The sequence below is a fragment of the Myxocyprinus asiaticus genome, chromosome 21, assembly GCF_019703515.2.
Source record: "Myxocyprinus asiaticus isolate MX2 ecotype Aquarium Trade chromosome 21, UBuf_Myxa_2, whole genome shotgun sequence".
Classification (NCBI taxonomy): domain Eukaryota; kingdom Metazoa; phylum Chordata; class Actinopteri; order Cypriniformes; family Catostomidae; genus Myxocyprinus; species Myxocyprinus asiaticus.
The window spans coordinates 2,042,501-2,060,317 of NC_059364.1; the positions used below are offsets into that span (position 1 = coordinate 2,042,501).

Below are 17,817 nucleotides of genomic sequence, written 5' to 3' on the forward strand. Positions count from 1 at the left end.
AACAAACAATAAGATTAATCACAATTTATGTTTAATCTACTGACAGCCTTGGGTTAATTCCATTCATAGAATACAATAAATATTCCTGTTGTAATTTCTTAACTTTCATGCAGTTTTCAAGGTGTCCTTTTAAACCTTTGAATCTTCACTTGCACATAACACTAAGGAAAGTGTGCAGTTTACAGTCATTTTAATACATTTCTCCATCTGTCATATTTATAGAAATAAACTAAGCAGCTCGTCGTGTCTCTCCCGTGTTTGCGCTGTCATTTCCTGAGTACGGGAACCTCTCAGGGCCAAACATGTTTGGCATTACACAAATGGGAAAATCAAGTGAGCCTGGAGCGCTTTTTGTTCACAATGCATGTTATTAGTGAACCAAACCAAAGGCTGCAAGCGAACCGTACTCAGATCACCTCCCGAGAAGGTCTCGGCTCGGTTTGCTTTTAAGGGGTCTGAGATTGTTTGGAGTGTTCACATATGGGCCAAAAATTCCGTGAACCGCACTCAAACCCCTGAAACGGACCACTGAACGGGCCGCTGAAACGGACCACTGAAACGGACCACTGAAATGGACCCCTGAATCGGACCGCTGAAATGAACCCCTGAAACAGACCACTGAAACAGACCCCTGAAACAGACCACTGAAACAGACCCCTGAAACAGGCCATTGAAACAGACCCCTGAAACGGACCCCTGAAATGGACCGCTGAAACGGACCACTGAAACGGACCCCTGAAACGGACCAAGTGTGAAAACACCCTAACTCTCGCCTGCCATTTGTTCCTCTGTTGTAAACAAAGGGCATGCTTCCGACTTCAGGTGTGAACGCGCCAATTGCACTTCTGTCACGTGATGTGTTGACTGCTGCGATTTTTTTAAGTTAATAAAGTTTTCATTATCGATTTACTTTTTGCACACAAACCTATCGGTTTGCTTCAGAAGACATTAATTGATTGACTGGAGTCGTGTGGATTACTTTATGGACCGTCAAACAGCCAGCAGACTAATGGCACCTGTTTACTTCCATTGTATGGACAAACAGAGCTGAAATGTGCTTATAAAAATCTTCACTTCGGTTCTGCTGAAGAAGGAAAGTCATACACATCTGGGATTGCTTAAAGGTGAGTAAATCATGAGAGAATTTTCATTTTTGGGTGAACAAACCCTTTAATACAACTAATATCACTTACTGGTAACACTTTACTATTAGTGAACTAGTAGCACTTTAAAATAAAGTTGCATTTGTGAACATTAGTTAACTATATTAGTTAAACTAATAATGAACAATACTTTTACAGCACTCGTTGATTTTGGTAAATGTTACTTTCAACATACATACATACTATTTGAATATTTTTAAAATGAAAAGTTGTATATTTTAACATTAGTAAATGCATTATGAATTAAAAATGAACAATTGTGATTTTATAAATGTAATGAAGATTAACAAAAGCTGTGAAAAATATTGTTCATTGTTAGTTCATAGGGGTGGGCGATATGACCAAAATCTTATATCATGATTTCACTAATTTTATATCACGATAGCGATATATATTACGATCTAATTAAATATAAAAATTAAAAAAAAAAAAAAATCAATAAACATTGGTTTATTTATTAAATAATCATATTGTAATGCCTATTTTTGAAAAAAAAAAAAAAAAAACTTTTTTTTTTTAAAATAAAATACTTTATAAATGAAAACTATACTTCCTCATATATATATATATATATATATATATATATATATATATATATATATATAATTGGTGGTATTCAAAAAGTGGTAATCAACCTTACCACAACGTTACCTAAATTTCAGTCTGATGTTGATGACTATATTATTATTATTATTATAAAACACTTCAATAGGCTCTTAATGGTTTAAGTCACATCTGTAGACAATATTTGAATATCTGAAAGCAAAGCTGGTTTGTTTTCTAATATCTAACATCATTCGAACAGAATTTTATTAAGGCTGATGAGGTGTAGTTTAAAAAATCTGCATGACAGAGGACACAATTGTTGGCACATGACACATTGTTTTCCTAGTCAGTGTTGGTTAGAATGTCGTGCTCTCTCACCCTTTGAGATGTTTGACTTCCTCCATAGTGCTTTAAGGTTTAAAAAAAACCCCCTCAAAAGTAGAATTCAAATGGGTCACGCAAGTTTTGAAGTTTGTTCGGCGATTGAAACCGGATTGAGTAGCGCAAGTGTCTGTGGAGCCCATTCTGGAAGCCTGCTTCAGAGATAGCGTGCACGAAAATCACATGAAACACAGCTGCATGTGTCTGATGAGAAGCATGTTCAGAACGTGACATAAACGTAATTGAATTTGCTCCGGCGGCCTGAAATTTTGCTTGGGCGGCCGCTGAAATATTATCTCAGTCTCACATAAAGCCGCTCCATCTTCCTCCATTTCTCTGACAGAATGTGTACCACGTACGTTACGTGAATAAAATGATGTGCACATTTATTGCCATGCAGTGGCGGTTTTGCATAACCGTGATACAGACGATAATCCAAAATGTTGCCAATTTTCTACCAGTTTATCATGTCTACCAGGATATCGCCCACCTCTTGTTCATGATATCAAATGCATTTACTAACGTCAACAAATGCAACCTTGTAACTCATATAAAATGAGCTACTTTAACCAAACGCTCTAATTTAATAACTAAATTGAAAACAGTGATCAGCAGTATTTAACTTAAAGCTGCACCATGCATGTTCAAAACAACGTCCTTACCACGATTCACTAAGCCTGTAAAAGTGATTTGTATTTTGAGCTGTTTGCCGTGAAATCGCTGGCTCATGACGTACAACCTTTCGTCATTACATCATGTCCGTAAACACAGGAAAGAAGAACCGGCTGTTTCGTTCCCATGTAAACAGTAGATGACGGTAATGTGCTGTTTTAGTTAAAAAGAAGAAACTACAGTTCAGTCAGTCACACTCACACAGTTCAGGACAACAGTCTGGATGGATTTTTATCTGTTGTCCGTTTGGCGAAGTTGTTTACCTGCTATAATGCTTGGATATGTTGTCTGGTAGGGTTGTTGAAGCTTATATTGCTTGTCATGCTTGACTTGAACATTACTCGTGTGTTAACTAGGGTGATCAGATTTTTAAAGTCTCAAACCAGGAGTTTACATTCCCTTTATTCTTAATATGGTGCGTTGCTTTCTCGATGATCAATGACTGTTTGTGTAATAATTCTTCATGAGTCCCTGCTTTGTCCTGAGTAGTGATACGGACCATTTTTCTTAAGAAAAATCCTCCAGATCCTGTGTGTTCTTTGGTTTTCCAGCATCTTCTGCACATTTGAGCTCTCCCCAACAGTGGCTACATGATGTTGAGATCCTCATACACAACTATTACAAAAGGTGCAAATGTTCCTTGATGCTCAAGATGGCAACACAAGAACTAACGGGATGCAAACTTTCACACTGTATGTTGTTTTATGTAGCTTCTGAAGGGCAGAACTACATTAAAAAAATATGATCTTTTTTTCTCTTATATTTGTATACATTCTGAAAGGGGGGTGAAAACATATTAAACAAAAGGGGCACGCAAACTTCTGCACTTAACTGTATATATAGTTTGTGAAAATGTATATTTTATCTTTTGTTTTACACAACTTAAAAAAAAAAAAAAAGCTCAAATGTGGTTATGTACAAATTCCATGTCGCCTATTCTACCCATATGATGTCACACTGCATGTGTAATTATGAAATGGCTTGTCATGTCAGGTAGACATTTTAACAAAATTCAAAACACAATTCCCACATCTCAACATTTAAGTGCTTGCACGATGTGAAAAGCACAGTGTAGCTGTCTGAGCATGACATTGACAGATTTACCTCCGTGGTCGAGGGGAAATGAACATTCACTGCAAAACAACTTGTTTACATTATCAACAAAAATAAAACAAAATAAAAAAAAAAATCAACAAAAAAGTAAAACGGAATTGCTTCTCTTCTCTGCAAACGTTATACTGGTAGAGTATAAAAGGACCCGATACGAGCTACAAAACTCCATCAAAGCTGCAAAAAGGGCATACTTCCAAAAACTTGAGAAATGCTACCAGGACAACAATACATGAAGTATGTGGCAGGGAATTCAATCTGTTACTAACTACAGGAGAAACACAAGTAGGATAGAGACCAGAGACACCACACTACCAAGCAATCTCAACAGATTCTATGCCAGATTTGACAGATTGAATGAAGACACCCCCTCAAAATCCCTGTGTAACCCTGAGTAGACAGCACTGCAGTTGACACACACACAGGTTCTCAGGGCCCTGAAGCAGGTAAACCCACGAAAAGCAGTAGGACCGGATGGTGTGTCGCCGAGAGTCCTGAAGGCCTGTGCTGACCAGCTGGCAGGTGTGTATACAGACATTTTTAACATTTCACTCACACAAGCAATAGTCCCATGATCTTTTAAGTCCTCTATTATAGTACAGGTTCCAAAAAAAACAAATCCATCTACAATGAATGACTTTAGGCCAGTGGCACTTACATCGGTTGCCATGAAATGTTTTGAAAAGCTGATCCATAAAGTCTACGGTGCCAGATACATTGGATCAGTGAATGATGCAGTAGCACTGGTACTTCACTCCACACTGGAACATCTGGACATGAATAGAACATTGTACGCATGCTTTTTCTGGATTACAGCTCTGCCTTTAACACTATGTGACCAACGAAACTGATTGTGAAGCTGGCAGACCTTAGAGTGCCAACATCCACATGTAACTGGATTTTGGATTTCCTTACAGACAGACCACAGTTGGTGAGGATGGGAAACAACGTCCCGGAACTCCGCAGGGCTGTTGCCTCAACCCTAAATTTTATGCACTGTACACGCATGACTGTGTTTCTACCCAGGATAACAATCTCATCATTAAATATGCAGATGACACGACCATACTTGGACTCATCGTACGAATCATCGTTCAGGGAACTGGTGAGCAGAATCATAGACTATGGTGAGGAAAATGACCTGGTTCTTAACATAGATAAATCTGAAGAAATAATTATTGACTTTAGGATGAAAACTCCCCCTCTGCTGCCTCTTATCATTAAAGGGTCTGAGGTGGAGCAGGCTGACAGTCAAGTTTCTAGGCCTTCACATGACGGTAAACCTGAGCTGGGCTGATAACACCATGGCCATAGTGAAGAAAGCACAGCAGAGGCTTTACTTCATAAGGCTGTTGAAGAAGTCCGGACTCAGCCGTCAGCCCCTCACCCAGGCTTACAGAGGACTTGTTGAAAGTATTCTCACCAGCGGCATTACCGTATGGTTTGGAAATACCACCCAGGCTGAAAGAAGATCACTTCAACGGGTCATTAAAACTGCAGAGAGAATCATCGGCTCTGAGCTACTCTCTATGCTATGGAAATATTATACACACAACATTGCAGGAGAAAAGCGCAGAGCATTCTTAGTGATCAAAATCATCCAGCTCACTCTCTGTTCAGGTGGAATAACTCAGGATATAACTTAAGACATCAAAGTCCAATGAGGATCGGCACTCATAAGGCACGTTTTTGTAATAGTTTTTTTTCCAGCCACTGTCAGACTGATTGCAAACGACATTGAGGCTGGAGGGAAATATTACACCTCTCATCTTACTCATAGCAGGGACACTTAATTCACACACTCAACGGTCTATGAATGGGTTGAAATTTTATTTATCTTACTGGCTATGCCAGATAGAGTTTTTATATAATAAAACCGTATAATAAAATAATTTTTCCCCTTTTTCACCCAATTTGGAATGCCCAGTTCCCAGTGCGCTTTTTAAGTCCTTGTGGTCGCGTAGTGATTCGCCTCAATCCGGGTGGCGGAGGACGTATCCCAGTTGCCTCTGCGTCTGAGACCATCAACCTGCGCATCTTATCACGTGGCTTGTTGAGCGTGTTGCCACGGAGACATAGCGCGTGTGGAGGCTTCACGCCATCCACCGTGGCATCCGCGCTCAACTCACCACACGCCCCACCGAGAACGAACCACATTATAGCAACCACGAGGAGGTTACCCCATGTGACTCTACCCTCCCTAGCAACCGGGCCAATTTGGTTGCTTAGGAGACCTGGCTGGAGTCACTCAGCACACCCTGGATTCGAACTAGCGAACTCCAGGGGTGGTAGCCAGCGTCTTTTACCACTGAGCTACCCAGGCCCCCTATTGTGTCATTCTTATCAAATTTGTCTCTAAGAGTTACGCACAAGAATTCCAATGTACCTGTACTGCTTTGTACCTGTGCAAATGGCAATAAATATAAAATGAAAAATGAAATGATACCAGAGACAATAGCGAGAAGGACATTGAGGATATTTAATGATAGAAAAACAGTGAGCCTACCAGCTGAAACTGTGACATAATTACATTTTTTTTGGAGAATTGTCAGGACACCGGGACACACCTCTTAATATCGGGACTGTCCCGGATAAACCGGGATGTCTGGTCACCCTGGTGTTAACCGATCACGAAGTAGCCTATCTTTGTTGCCGGGTGAAGTTACTGTGACATGTTTACTAATATTTATGACTTCTAAAATTGACTTCTTGTAACTTATTAAAGACATAAAACACCACACAGGCAATTGAATCTGAAGCCTCCGAACGAACCGATTCACTAAAATGAATCAGACTTTCGAGCACTTCATGTGACAGAGAAGGCTTTTTAGGAGAGTGTGTTTGATTTTTCTTTCATTTTCTCTGTTGTAAAGCTCTGAGCACAAAACAATAAGACATTTGTCACACTTCAGTGTCACTCAATGGAAACAGTAGCTTGTTACCGGTAAAGCTTCAGTATTTGAAAAACAGCTACTGAGAAACACAGTTAATCTTTTTCTTTAGTTACTCTCTAACACTGAGTGGAAGGGAGTTTTCATGCTGGAAGATGTCGATACTGTACTTCAGAAAACACACAAAGCAACACTTTCAAGATGAACCTTCAAAGCGGTTAAAGCTCAGGAGAACATATTAAAGTTCAGTTCTGAAGGTGTCACGGAGTGAGAAATGTTCAGAATGCCTTTGAATGAACTCTTAACGTTTCCTTGCATATGCATATTATCCTCTCTAATCTGCATTCTTAACATTCATAACACAACTGCGGTTATTCTCCTCACACAATTCGCTGCCCCTTGAATATCTGGAGCCAAAAATATCAATGAAGAAGCTGCGATTACATCAGTGTTTGGATGATTTGTTTGATATGTTGAGAAAGAACAGGACAGAGAGACACACATGTTTGGAATCTGAGGATTTGATTTCAGAAGTCGTCCATATCTCGAGACAATAGTGAGTTCAGCTTCTCGAAAGTGTCACCATTGCATAATTCCCAAATTCAACCAAGAATACCATTTAAAATCTCCACCATATCACACTTGAACAGTAACACACACACACACGCTAAAAGTGTAAGTTTCAAAAATCACAAGTGAGGAAAAATGATGAGAAAGATAAAGATAGGATGTTAGAGGAGAAGAGGAACAGATGGAAAAGATAACAACAGGATTTAGTTGAGGAGCTGTTTTCTCACTCTTGTTTCCTGACATCCACAAACTGATAATCCACACAGGACAGTTCAAGCTCGACTTCACTCACTGTGTTTACATTTAACACAGTTTACGATCATCTATTACTCACCCTCATACCATTCCAAACCCATATGACTTTCTTACACAGAACGAAAGATGTTTTGAAGAATGTTCACTCCGTTTATCCCCCAATGAAAGCAAGCAGAGATCAAGGGTTTGTCAAGCTCCAAACAAAGGACACAAAAGGTCTATAAATCACCATAAAAGCAACATTAAAATAGTCCATGCAATTTGTGCACTATATTCCATAGATTTAAGTGAGGAACAGAAATGTAATTAATTATTCACCAAGTTTTTAGAAATGTAATCTTTGTGTCCATGTTGGCTTTTAATATATATATATATATATATATATATATATACAAAAAAGGGAAAAAAAAAAAGCATTCTACATTAAAAATAAAAATAAATGACCTTAAAAATGTCATGTGATATAACCATCAATTAAAATGTACTGAAATACTTGTGTTCACAACTATACTATTAATTAAAAAAAAAACAAAAACAAAAAAAAAAAAAAACAACAACAGTTAAAACATGTTTTTTTAATGTTTTTTTTTTTTTTAATTATTATTATTAATAGTATCTGATAATTTTTAGGAAATAATAAAACATTATTATTATTCTGCACTACTTATCCCAACATTTATTTAATAATAATGAATATAAAAATTAATAATTTTAGAATTTTATTTTATTTTTTTATTTTTATTTTTACACTGTGTCTGGATGGTTACACCACATGACATTTCTTACTTTAAACCCCAGAAGAAATATCACAGTGACTCTGGCAAGTTCATTATAGTAGAGGTGTATTGTGAATTGCATTTTTAACCTCCTGAGACCCCTATGTGACAGCTGTGTGCTTTTTTCCATCTCCCTTTTTGATTTGTAACTAGTAGCCCCTTAGAAAAATGCACAAAAAAAAAATAAATAAATAAAAATAAAAAAAAAATTCAGACCAAATAGTTTTCCTAAAAATGTATGTCCACATATGTGTACAGCAGGACTACGTTGTGAAATTTTAAATAATATCAAGCAATGGAAAGTCAGATTTTTTTTAATCAAATTGTTTATGATGTTTCCAGGATTGTTGATTATTCATGTTTTTGAGATGTTACAGACTTTACATCACTGTCAACCATGTTAAAATAAAATGATACATTATAAATTCTGAATCTATGTACTGATTATCATTGTCACATGTCTGTCAAACATGTTGAGTGATCCAAACATCATCTGCAGCCTGAAACTGAACTTTTGATCAGATTTTAGGAGTGAATGCACTTAACTGCATAGAGAGCTATAGGATGCTCCCTTGCTCCCTATTTAGTGAATTACTTAACCTCCAGTGTGCTGTCTATCTGCACTGGTCTCAGAACAGTTTGAAACGCACCTTATTTACATTTACATTTTTACATTTATGCATTTGGCAGACACTTTTATCCAAAGCAACTTACAGTGCACTTATTACAGGGACAATCCCCCCGGAGCAACCTGGAGTTAAGTGCCTTGCTCAAGGACACAATGGTGATGGCTGTGGGGATTGAACCAGCAACCTTCTGATTACCAGATATGTGCTTTAGCCCACTACACCACCACCACTCATATTTTCATTCTAACTCCATATAAAGCCTCTGAAAGCAACATTTTCAGCTTTTAGATGCATCCATTAATTCTCAATGTGATAATGCACAGTAAATATAGGATATGTGAACTGAAACTGAGCATACAGTCCACATATGTGGTCACTGTGTTTATCAGAGTGGAGTTTCACAATAAATCGCTAAAATTTTAAAAATGGCATATCGGATGAAACTAGAAACTCTGCTCTTTTAACTCAAATAGGTTTCAATGTAAAAACATAATGAGGTTTCTTACCAGATGTAGTTTTGTTGGTGTTTCTCCCAAAGACAAACTCCTCTATGATCAACAGCATATTGTTTGATCACATGACATGCGTTGAAAGTTTAACCCTTTACTGACAGCACAGAGTCTCCTGAACTGAGATCAGTCCCGTTTAAATGAAATTAAATTACGTGTTGCATATAGCTAAGCCAAAACATAAATGTCCACGCATGTGGACGCAGGGTCTCAGGAGGTTAAAGAATAAAAATGAATTAAATTTTTAAATAACTTAAATAGACAAAACAATGAGCACGTTATTGACCCAGCTACTGTGGAGGGGAACATTTTGGGGAAGAAAAAAGTAATACATGTTTGGAATGACATAAAAGTGAATGAATGATTCCTTTAACTTCAGTTACAGTTTGTTTATCAAGAGGAGATATTGCGTTCACAGCTTCTTTGATAATAATTAAGTCAAGGTAAAAATAAGAAAGGTTTAGGAATGGGAATATAGTTGTTCATCAAACATTACCTTAAGATTTCTGGGCTGCACTGTACAAACACGTATGCTAAACAGCAGGTTTCAGCAAATTAGACTTGAGGAAAATAAGATATTCAGGGTTCATTTTGGAAGCAGAACCATTTATTATCAAGAACAAGAATATCAAACGAACAGAGAGAAAAAGAAAACAATATATTCAATGTTCAACCATTTTGTCACACTCTGTCTCAGGTAACTTTGTTACAACAAAGACAAATGACGCCAAAGATCTTTCCCACCACAGTCATTGTTTTAACATCATCTTAATTGTTACAATTTAAAGTTCCGAAGACTCTGGAGCAGCTCGAAAGCATTTAAGAGAAGTGTCAATGAGGGAATAGCTTGAAAAGATGCATCCATCTGTAATTGTCCTCAACATCACTATCAATCAGCCCTTGAACTCGACTGTTATTGGTTGAGAAGCGAGTTCGACAAAGGTTCCTTCCACTAGTGCCAGTTAAAGTTATGTCCTATAAGTCGGTAGAAGTTCCGATTGTGTTGCCGCAAGTACGAGCGCAGTTGTCGCAGCACACTGCGGTTGACAGGAGGGTGCGGACGTCCTTTAGACTCATGCAGACATCTCTCCTGGCCATCACTGCGGATGCAGTAGAAGCCTTTGGTCTGGTTGAAGTAGAAGTTGGACGCCACGATCCGAGGTGGCAGATCCAGGAACCGTTCGACCCTCTGGAGCTCCGGTAGAGGGTCACGAATCAGAGTGTCCCCATCCACAATGTGAATCTGCTCCAGGGGAAAGTGTTGGAGCCAGTTCCTCATGTGGACGTCGTAAAGGCTGCGCTGGATCGCCTTGTAGCGAGTGTTTAACGCGCCGTTCTTTACCAGCATGTGCTCGATGGCCTGTACGGGCTTGTGGTTCTCCAGACGGTTGAAGTAGACCTGTGTGTAGTCCGAAATGACTCTTTCCGTTGGGTCCCTCAAGATCAGCAGGAGTTTGATGGAAGCGTTCATGGCGTGTATCCGTGCAGGCGCCAACGGAGATGTGAAGTACCCCGGCGTCTTCTCCACAGTGATCTGATGAGGGTACGAGTACGGCATCTGCTCCCGGTACCACTCAAAGCCTTTGGCGTAGTTCTCATCCCAATCGAAGAAGTGAACCTCGGTGGCGGCAGCTGCCACTTCAGGATGAATATCCAGCATCTCCAGCAGCGCTCTAGTGCCTCCTTTCCGGACGCCGATGATGATGCTGTGTGGAGTGTGCTTGCTCGTTCCTGGAGGGGGAACCAGAGAGGGGGTGACAGTCTCATTGTCAAACTCTCCTGGGCTCGGCGTTGTCCCGCTGGGCCACACCTGGATGTACTCTGGTGGGGCGGCGTAGGTCTGGAGCACCAGGAAGAGCACAGAGCTCAGAAAGCTGGCCATGGAGAGGAAGTCCAGTAGACAGACAGGAATCCAGCGAATTGGAATAGAAATCAGTGGCGTGCTAGTGTTAAACGTGCTACAGTTTTTATGTCAAAGGCGAGTCAAGCTGGTAGAGTTGGATAGAGGTCACGGAGGGTGTGGTCATCACTCCACAGGACATCTGGAAAATACAAGGGAAGAGGAAAGGAGGGCAAAGTTAACATACTAAGATACTTAAGATATATGGAGTAGATTATTATGTAGACTACAACAGAATACAGGTCAGAGATACAATAACAGTTTGGGTGTCATAGAGACTGTAAAGCACAGAGAGCCAAAACTTGAACGGAAAGTTCCAAATCCTCGAAGTCGCACAAGCTAATTTACATTTTCAAAAATAACGCCAGAACCGTATGGATTTCAATCCAAATTGCATGGAAAGTAACATCAGTTTTGAGGGTGTGAAAAAGAGCCAGGTCAGTTTGAAATGGGTAGATCCACCTTTATGAGATACTTTTGTCAACTTTTGGTCACATGACCAAAAGCTATTGGTCCAATTTGCACAAAATTTGGCATGTATCATCTAGACACCATCTTGTCACCAAACAAATTTTGCAAAATGTTTCATAGACACAAGCCAAAGACATTTTTGTGTGTGGCCCATATAGTCTAAACATCCAAATTTGACATGTGAAACTAAATTCTAATTTATCACTTAACCCCTTAAACTCTGTGAAAATTGTGTGCGGCAACCCAAAAATGCACCACTCAAATTTAAAAGCTCACCATTCACACATACTGTGGACTAATTGCAAAAAATGGGTCTCATTTTTCAGAGAAACCCCAAATAATAATAATAATAAAAAAAACACTCCAAATATTCATAAATAATATTGTATGTGTTTATAATCTTATGATAAACAAAGTATATATATACTCACAGATTACAGGCAGAGACACTAGCAGGTGTCGAATACTGGCCGTACGACAGGAAGATGTGGTTCTTTTCACTCTACCTCACTTTATAAAGTCTCATTTCATTCCACTAGATGGCAGAAAGCACTAGAACAAAGAATTTCTCTATTACATTCCATCACAATATACAGATCTGAAATGTAGGTGGCGCTCTAACACATTTTAGCCCTCACCGATGTGCTCGTCCATAGACATTCAGTCTAATTTTCAGTTCAAGCACCACCCTCGTTGTTTCATTGAATATCTCGGCCTCTGAGTGGACTAGAAGCTCAATCTAGGTCATCAATAGTCGAAAACATATTTTTCTGATAATTTGTTTTGTATGCTTTTCCTTCTGGACTGCATATTTTGTTTTGGACATCTAAGATATAACACTGGATTATTCACACAAGTAAGCTCACAGACAAGTAAACAATGGATCATTTTTTTAGAAAACTGCCTAAGGTAAAAGCAGATATAAAGAAATAAATGCCACAGCTAATTATTTTATATGGAAGTAGTGTACTTATAAAAACCTATTATTATTCTACTCTGCAAAAACATTTGCGCAAAAGATTACCCAGAGTTCCTCTGGGAATCCAATCAGGTCACAACATACCTCGAAAGCAGTGTTATAAATCCAGTCTGTCACAGCCCTCTTAGATCACACTAAACACATACCCTGGATAACTGCGAAGATAACAAGTCTGAGCAAGCCCTAAATACACCAACTAAAGCCCAGTGCAGTCGAGGGAATGTTTACTTTTATTTCAGCGGACTTAAAGAACAGCCACGGTCAAAGTCTTCCATGTCAAATCCAAGCAGGAAGGAGAGCCGAGGAACGAGGAATAATCTAAGGAACTCGCTGATTGAGCTCAAAGACTTTCAAAGTATCCCATGCAAATTCACAAACATCTGACCTTTACGCTTCATCAGATTTCAAGGCATAACAAATAAAGACTCCGCTAACAGACCCTCCTCATACAGACTAAACAGCCAAACCCTCCAGTCAAAATATTTGGCTGGTAAAAGGTCACTTCCATGGCATTTACCTGCCGCACTCAAACTGATTAAACCGTATGACTATTACAGATTACAGCCAAACGCGCTCTTTCACGAAGGCACATTTACATGACTTGATTTCAGCTTTGAGAACGCTTTATCCAAACTCCACTTAGGTCAAGTCAAGTTATTAATCCCCAAGTTAACAATGAATTGCCACTTTAAACGGTTTTCACTGATTGAGTTATTAGATGTTGACTGGTCTTGCTGGTTTCCTGTTCAAGTCAGTAAGATCTTGGATTGTTTCGTGCATGAATCTCACAAAACCGATTCAAGAAGTCCAGGTCATATTCTACCCCAAAATCAAGTGAAATAAGAGATGTAATTTTGCTAAAATAAAATGAAGCATGTTTTTAGGACCATTAAGAATTTTTGCATTGTGTCATTATTTTTCATGATGAAAAAAAATAAATAAAAAAATAAATAAATATATATATATATATATACATATATATCCTCATTCTTATTAATGTATTTAAAAATATATAATGTACTTTATAATAATTATTTTAGTTTATTTTTATGATATCTGGGTTTTTAACAAATACGGGTGTCCGAGGTTATAAAAAGGAGAAATCTATTAAAAAATATAGTTTAAAAAGACACGTCAAGTTCATAGAAATGTTATATTTGTGTTCATGTTGGTTTTATACATTTTTGAAAAACACACAGCATTTTCTACCAAAAAATAAAATAAAATAAATGATTTAATGACTAAAAAGATGTCAAGTTGTGTACCCATCAAGTAAAAATATTTAAAAAAAACTTTTATAGCTATTTTTTAAAAAGTTTTCAAATATTTCAAATAATCTATACACATTTTATGAATTTTTGAGTCACGGATATTAAGAAGTTTTCTTAGGGTTATTCCATCTGACCTAAACAAAATGTGCTTTTTCGTAAACATTTTAATTATCTGATATTTGTTACCTGCATTTTAGTGACACCACCTGACTTTGATTAGGTAGACCAACCTTCTTAAATATAAATCATATTTTTAAACAAAAATGTTTCATTTCAGCCTTTAATGAGATGGTTACACCACTTATTTTTGACTTTGATAAAAACGTTTTCAATTTCGTTATTTTAGTCATAGTATTTGAGGTGTATTCAAATCATTGTTCTGTGTGAATGTAATTGTGTATTGCAACAAAACCCAAAAGTAACATATGCACTCACTTTACTAATTTGGGAGGAAAATATGCTAAATTTACATGAAAACAACGTCACAATGCAAAACATCTTGCTGGTCCTAAACAGGGCTGTCACTAAATTTCACAGCATGTTTATGGGTAAGAGATTCACCCTCCTTTTCAAAAGAAGCTCAAACTTTGCCTTGTTTCTTCACTGTCTGTGCCCGCTTTCTCTCATTCACATCTTCCTGTCGTACGGCCAGTATTCGACACCTGCTAGTGTCTCTGCCTGTAATCTGTGAGCGAGGACGGAGGGATGGATGTACAGATGAGGAGTGGAGGGGAGTGCTTCAGTGTTTGGCTGAGACTAACTGATGTAGCTGATGCGCCGTGACGTGACTGTCTGCCTGTCAGGGGTGAGACAGCACAGGAGCTGCCAGGTTTAATGCTCACAGTATGATGCAGGACCCAGATTACCGTCCAAACCAATGCAGCTGACAGCCACTAAAGCAGCGCTCTGATCTCACCTTGCTGCGGGATGCTTGTGGGTGGTATGGAAGCTATACAGTGGCTCAAAATATTTGTCACTAGATGCACACTTCGCATTAGATATAAAATAATTAAAACAAGTATGAGAACCAACTTTACTGCTGGGGTTTTTAGTGGATTTATAAAGTCAGTTCCCCTCAAGTTCACACAGGTGGAGTTCAGCACATTAACTATCAACACACTGAAAAACACAGAGTGTCACATTGCTGTATGTCTTCATTTTCAACACTAACAAAGTTCTATGAGTTAAGCCTGCAAAGTGTGCTTGCGCTTTCTTTAAAATAAAATACACTTTGATATTTTGTCATCTAATGCAATGACATTCAGACAATTACAAGTGTGGCCAAAAGTGTTATTTCATCATTTAGTTCATGTTGCCCTCATGCTGTTGCAAACCTGTATGACTTTTTTTTCTTTGGAACGCAAAAGGAGATGTTTAGCAGAATGCATATAGTGACCAGGGGCTGCTGAGCTCCAAAAAACAAAAAAAAAAACAAACAAAAAAACAAAACAAACAAAAGTATGTGCAGCCGACAAAAGTCATTCGTTTCCAATGGAGAGTCGCACAGGGGCTGTGTCAGGTTCCATTCTACGGAAGCCCTGAACCGCAAATTAAAATAAATAAATAATAATAATAATTCACCAGGTGAATTTATTTTAGGTGTCTTAGAACCTTCCAGAGCCTATGTCCCACTTTTCTTTTTTTTTCTTTTTTTATTGGGCAAAAAAAAAAAAAAAAATCTCCCTGAAGTAAAAAAAAAAAAAACAATAAAAAAAAAAAAAAAAATTTCTCAGATTTTTTTAAATTTCATCTCTGAATCATCCCCCCCCCCCAGAATTGTTTTTTTTCCTACTGTATTTTTTTTTTCTCTCTCTGAAATATTTATTCTCTGTGAAATATTTTTTTTCTCTCAAATGTTTTTCTCAGAATTTTTTTTTTCTCTCTCTAAAGAAAATTCTCCTCAAAAGGCAACACATGAGAATGTTTTTCTTGCTAGCTAACAATTAGCATGTGGTACCAATCTCTGCCACCAGGTGCCACTATAGTAAGCATGACATCTTAAAAGGTGACAATGTCTGTGGTACTTATCTGTTGATTTATAGGTATAGCATAATACAATAACAAGAATGTTTTGCAAATATTAATCAAGAAAAAAAATATAATGTTAGAAAGTCTTCTGATACATGAGAAAAAAAAAATATTCAGAGAGAAAAAAAAAAAATAATGCAAATTTATTTTTTTTTGCCCAAGAAAATAAAAAGTAGGACATAGGTTAAGGAACACACTAAAACGTAAAAATAAAAAAAATCATCGTAAATTTTTTTTTTTCACATTGCAGTTCAAGGATTCCGTACCATTCCGACCATCCGATTTCAGCTTCGGCCAGGGCTGAATTGGTAATCGGGCATTCCAGGCATTTTCCTGGTGGGCCGACGCACTTTGGGCCCGATCAGGGGCGGACTGGCCATTGGGAGAACCGGGCGGGCCTGTGGGCCGGCCACGAAATGGGCAAATGAGCCGCGATAAGCTGAAATGAGCCGCCACATTATGCAGAACGGGCCACAAAACGGTGCTGCGATATGCTGAAAAGGACAGCGACTGTCCTTTGAGCCAGTTACTATGTAAAATCCCGGGCCAATTTCTCTTCCCAGTCCATCTCTGGCTTCGGCCGCAATTAAATATTTCAACTTGAGCGACTAGACTGTATGCGACCGCCCGACCAGATGCGATGTATTCATTCAGAACTATGAGCACAAAGTGAGAAAAAAGACAGTCGTATGTGTAGGGCTGTCACGATTATGAAATTTGGTTACCGATTAATTGTCAAACAAATAATTGCGATTATGACGATTAATTGTCTGCTGAAGGGCTGTGAGGATTAACTGTCATATCAATTGTCATATTTCTTAAGGTGCATTTGTGCTTCATACAACTTAAGAAGTCATTTTGACATTTAACTTCAAATATATAAACCAAATAATCAAATGAGTATACAGGTGCATCTCAATAAATTAGAATGTCGTGGAAAAGTTCATTTATTTCAGTAATTCAACTCAAATTGTGAAACTCGTGTATTAAATAAATTCAATGCACACAGACTGAAGTAGTTTAAGTCTTTGGTTCTTTTAATTGTGATGATTTTGGCTCACATTTAACAAAAACCCACCAATTCACTATCTCAAAAAATTAGAATACATCATAAGACCAATAAAAAAAAACATTTTTAGTGAATTGTTGGCCTTCTGGAAAGTATGTTCATTTACTGTATATGTACTCAATACTTGGTAGGGGCTCCTTTTGCTTTAATTACTGCCTCAATTCGGCGTGGCATGGAGGTGATCAGTTTGTGGCACTGCTGAGGTGGTATGGAAGCCCAGGTTTCTTTGACAGTGGCCTTCAGCTCATCTGCATTTTTTGGTCTCTTGTTTCTCATTTTCCTCTTGACAATACCCCATAGATTCTCTATGGGGTTCAGGTCTGGTGAGTTTGCTGGCCAGTCAAGCACACCAACACCATGGTCATTTAACCAACTTTTGGTGCTTTTGGCAGTGTGGGCAGGTGCCAGTTCCTGCTGGAAAATGAAATCAGCATCTTTAAAAAGCTGGTCAGCAGAAGGAAGCATGAAGTGCTCCAAAATTTCTTGGTAAACGGGTGCAGTGACTTTGGTTTTCAAAAAACACAATGGACCAACACCAGCAGATGACATTGCACCCCAAATCATCACAGACTGTGGAATCTTAACACTGGACTTCAA

The 17,817-nt window shown here is 38.2% G+C and overlaps 1 protein-coding gene across 1 annotated transcript in view; it reads right to left on the reverse strand.

The window, feature by feature from the left end:
- Positions 1-8,550: 8,550 nt before the first annotated feature.
- The window catches only part of LOC127411975 (heparan sulfate glucosamine 3-O-sulfotransferase 1-like), a 70,416-nt gene continuing 61,149 nt past the window's right edge, over positions 8,551-17,817 (reverse strand). The window contains exon 2 of the mRNA XM_051647976.1: positions 8,551-11,544. Within this exon, the coding sequence (XP_051503936.1) occupies positions 10,455-11,384 (930 nt within the window). The 5' untranslated portion in view covers positions 11,385-11,544 and the 3' untranslated portion in view covers positions 8,551-10,454. The remainder of the gene's footprint in view (positions 11,545-17,817) is intronic.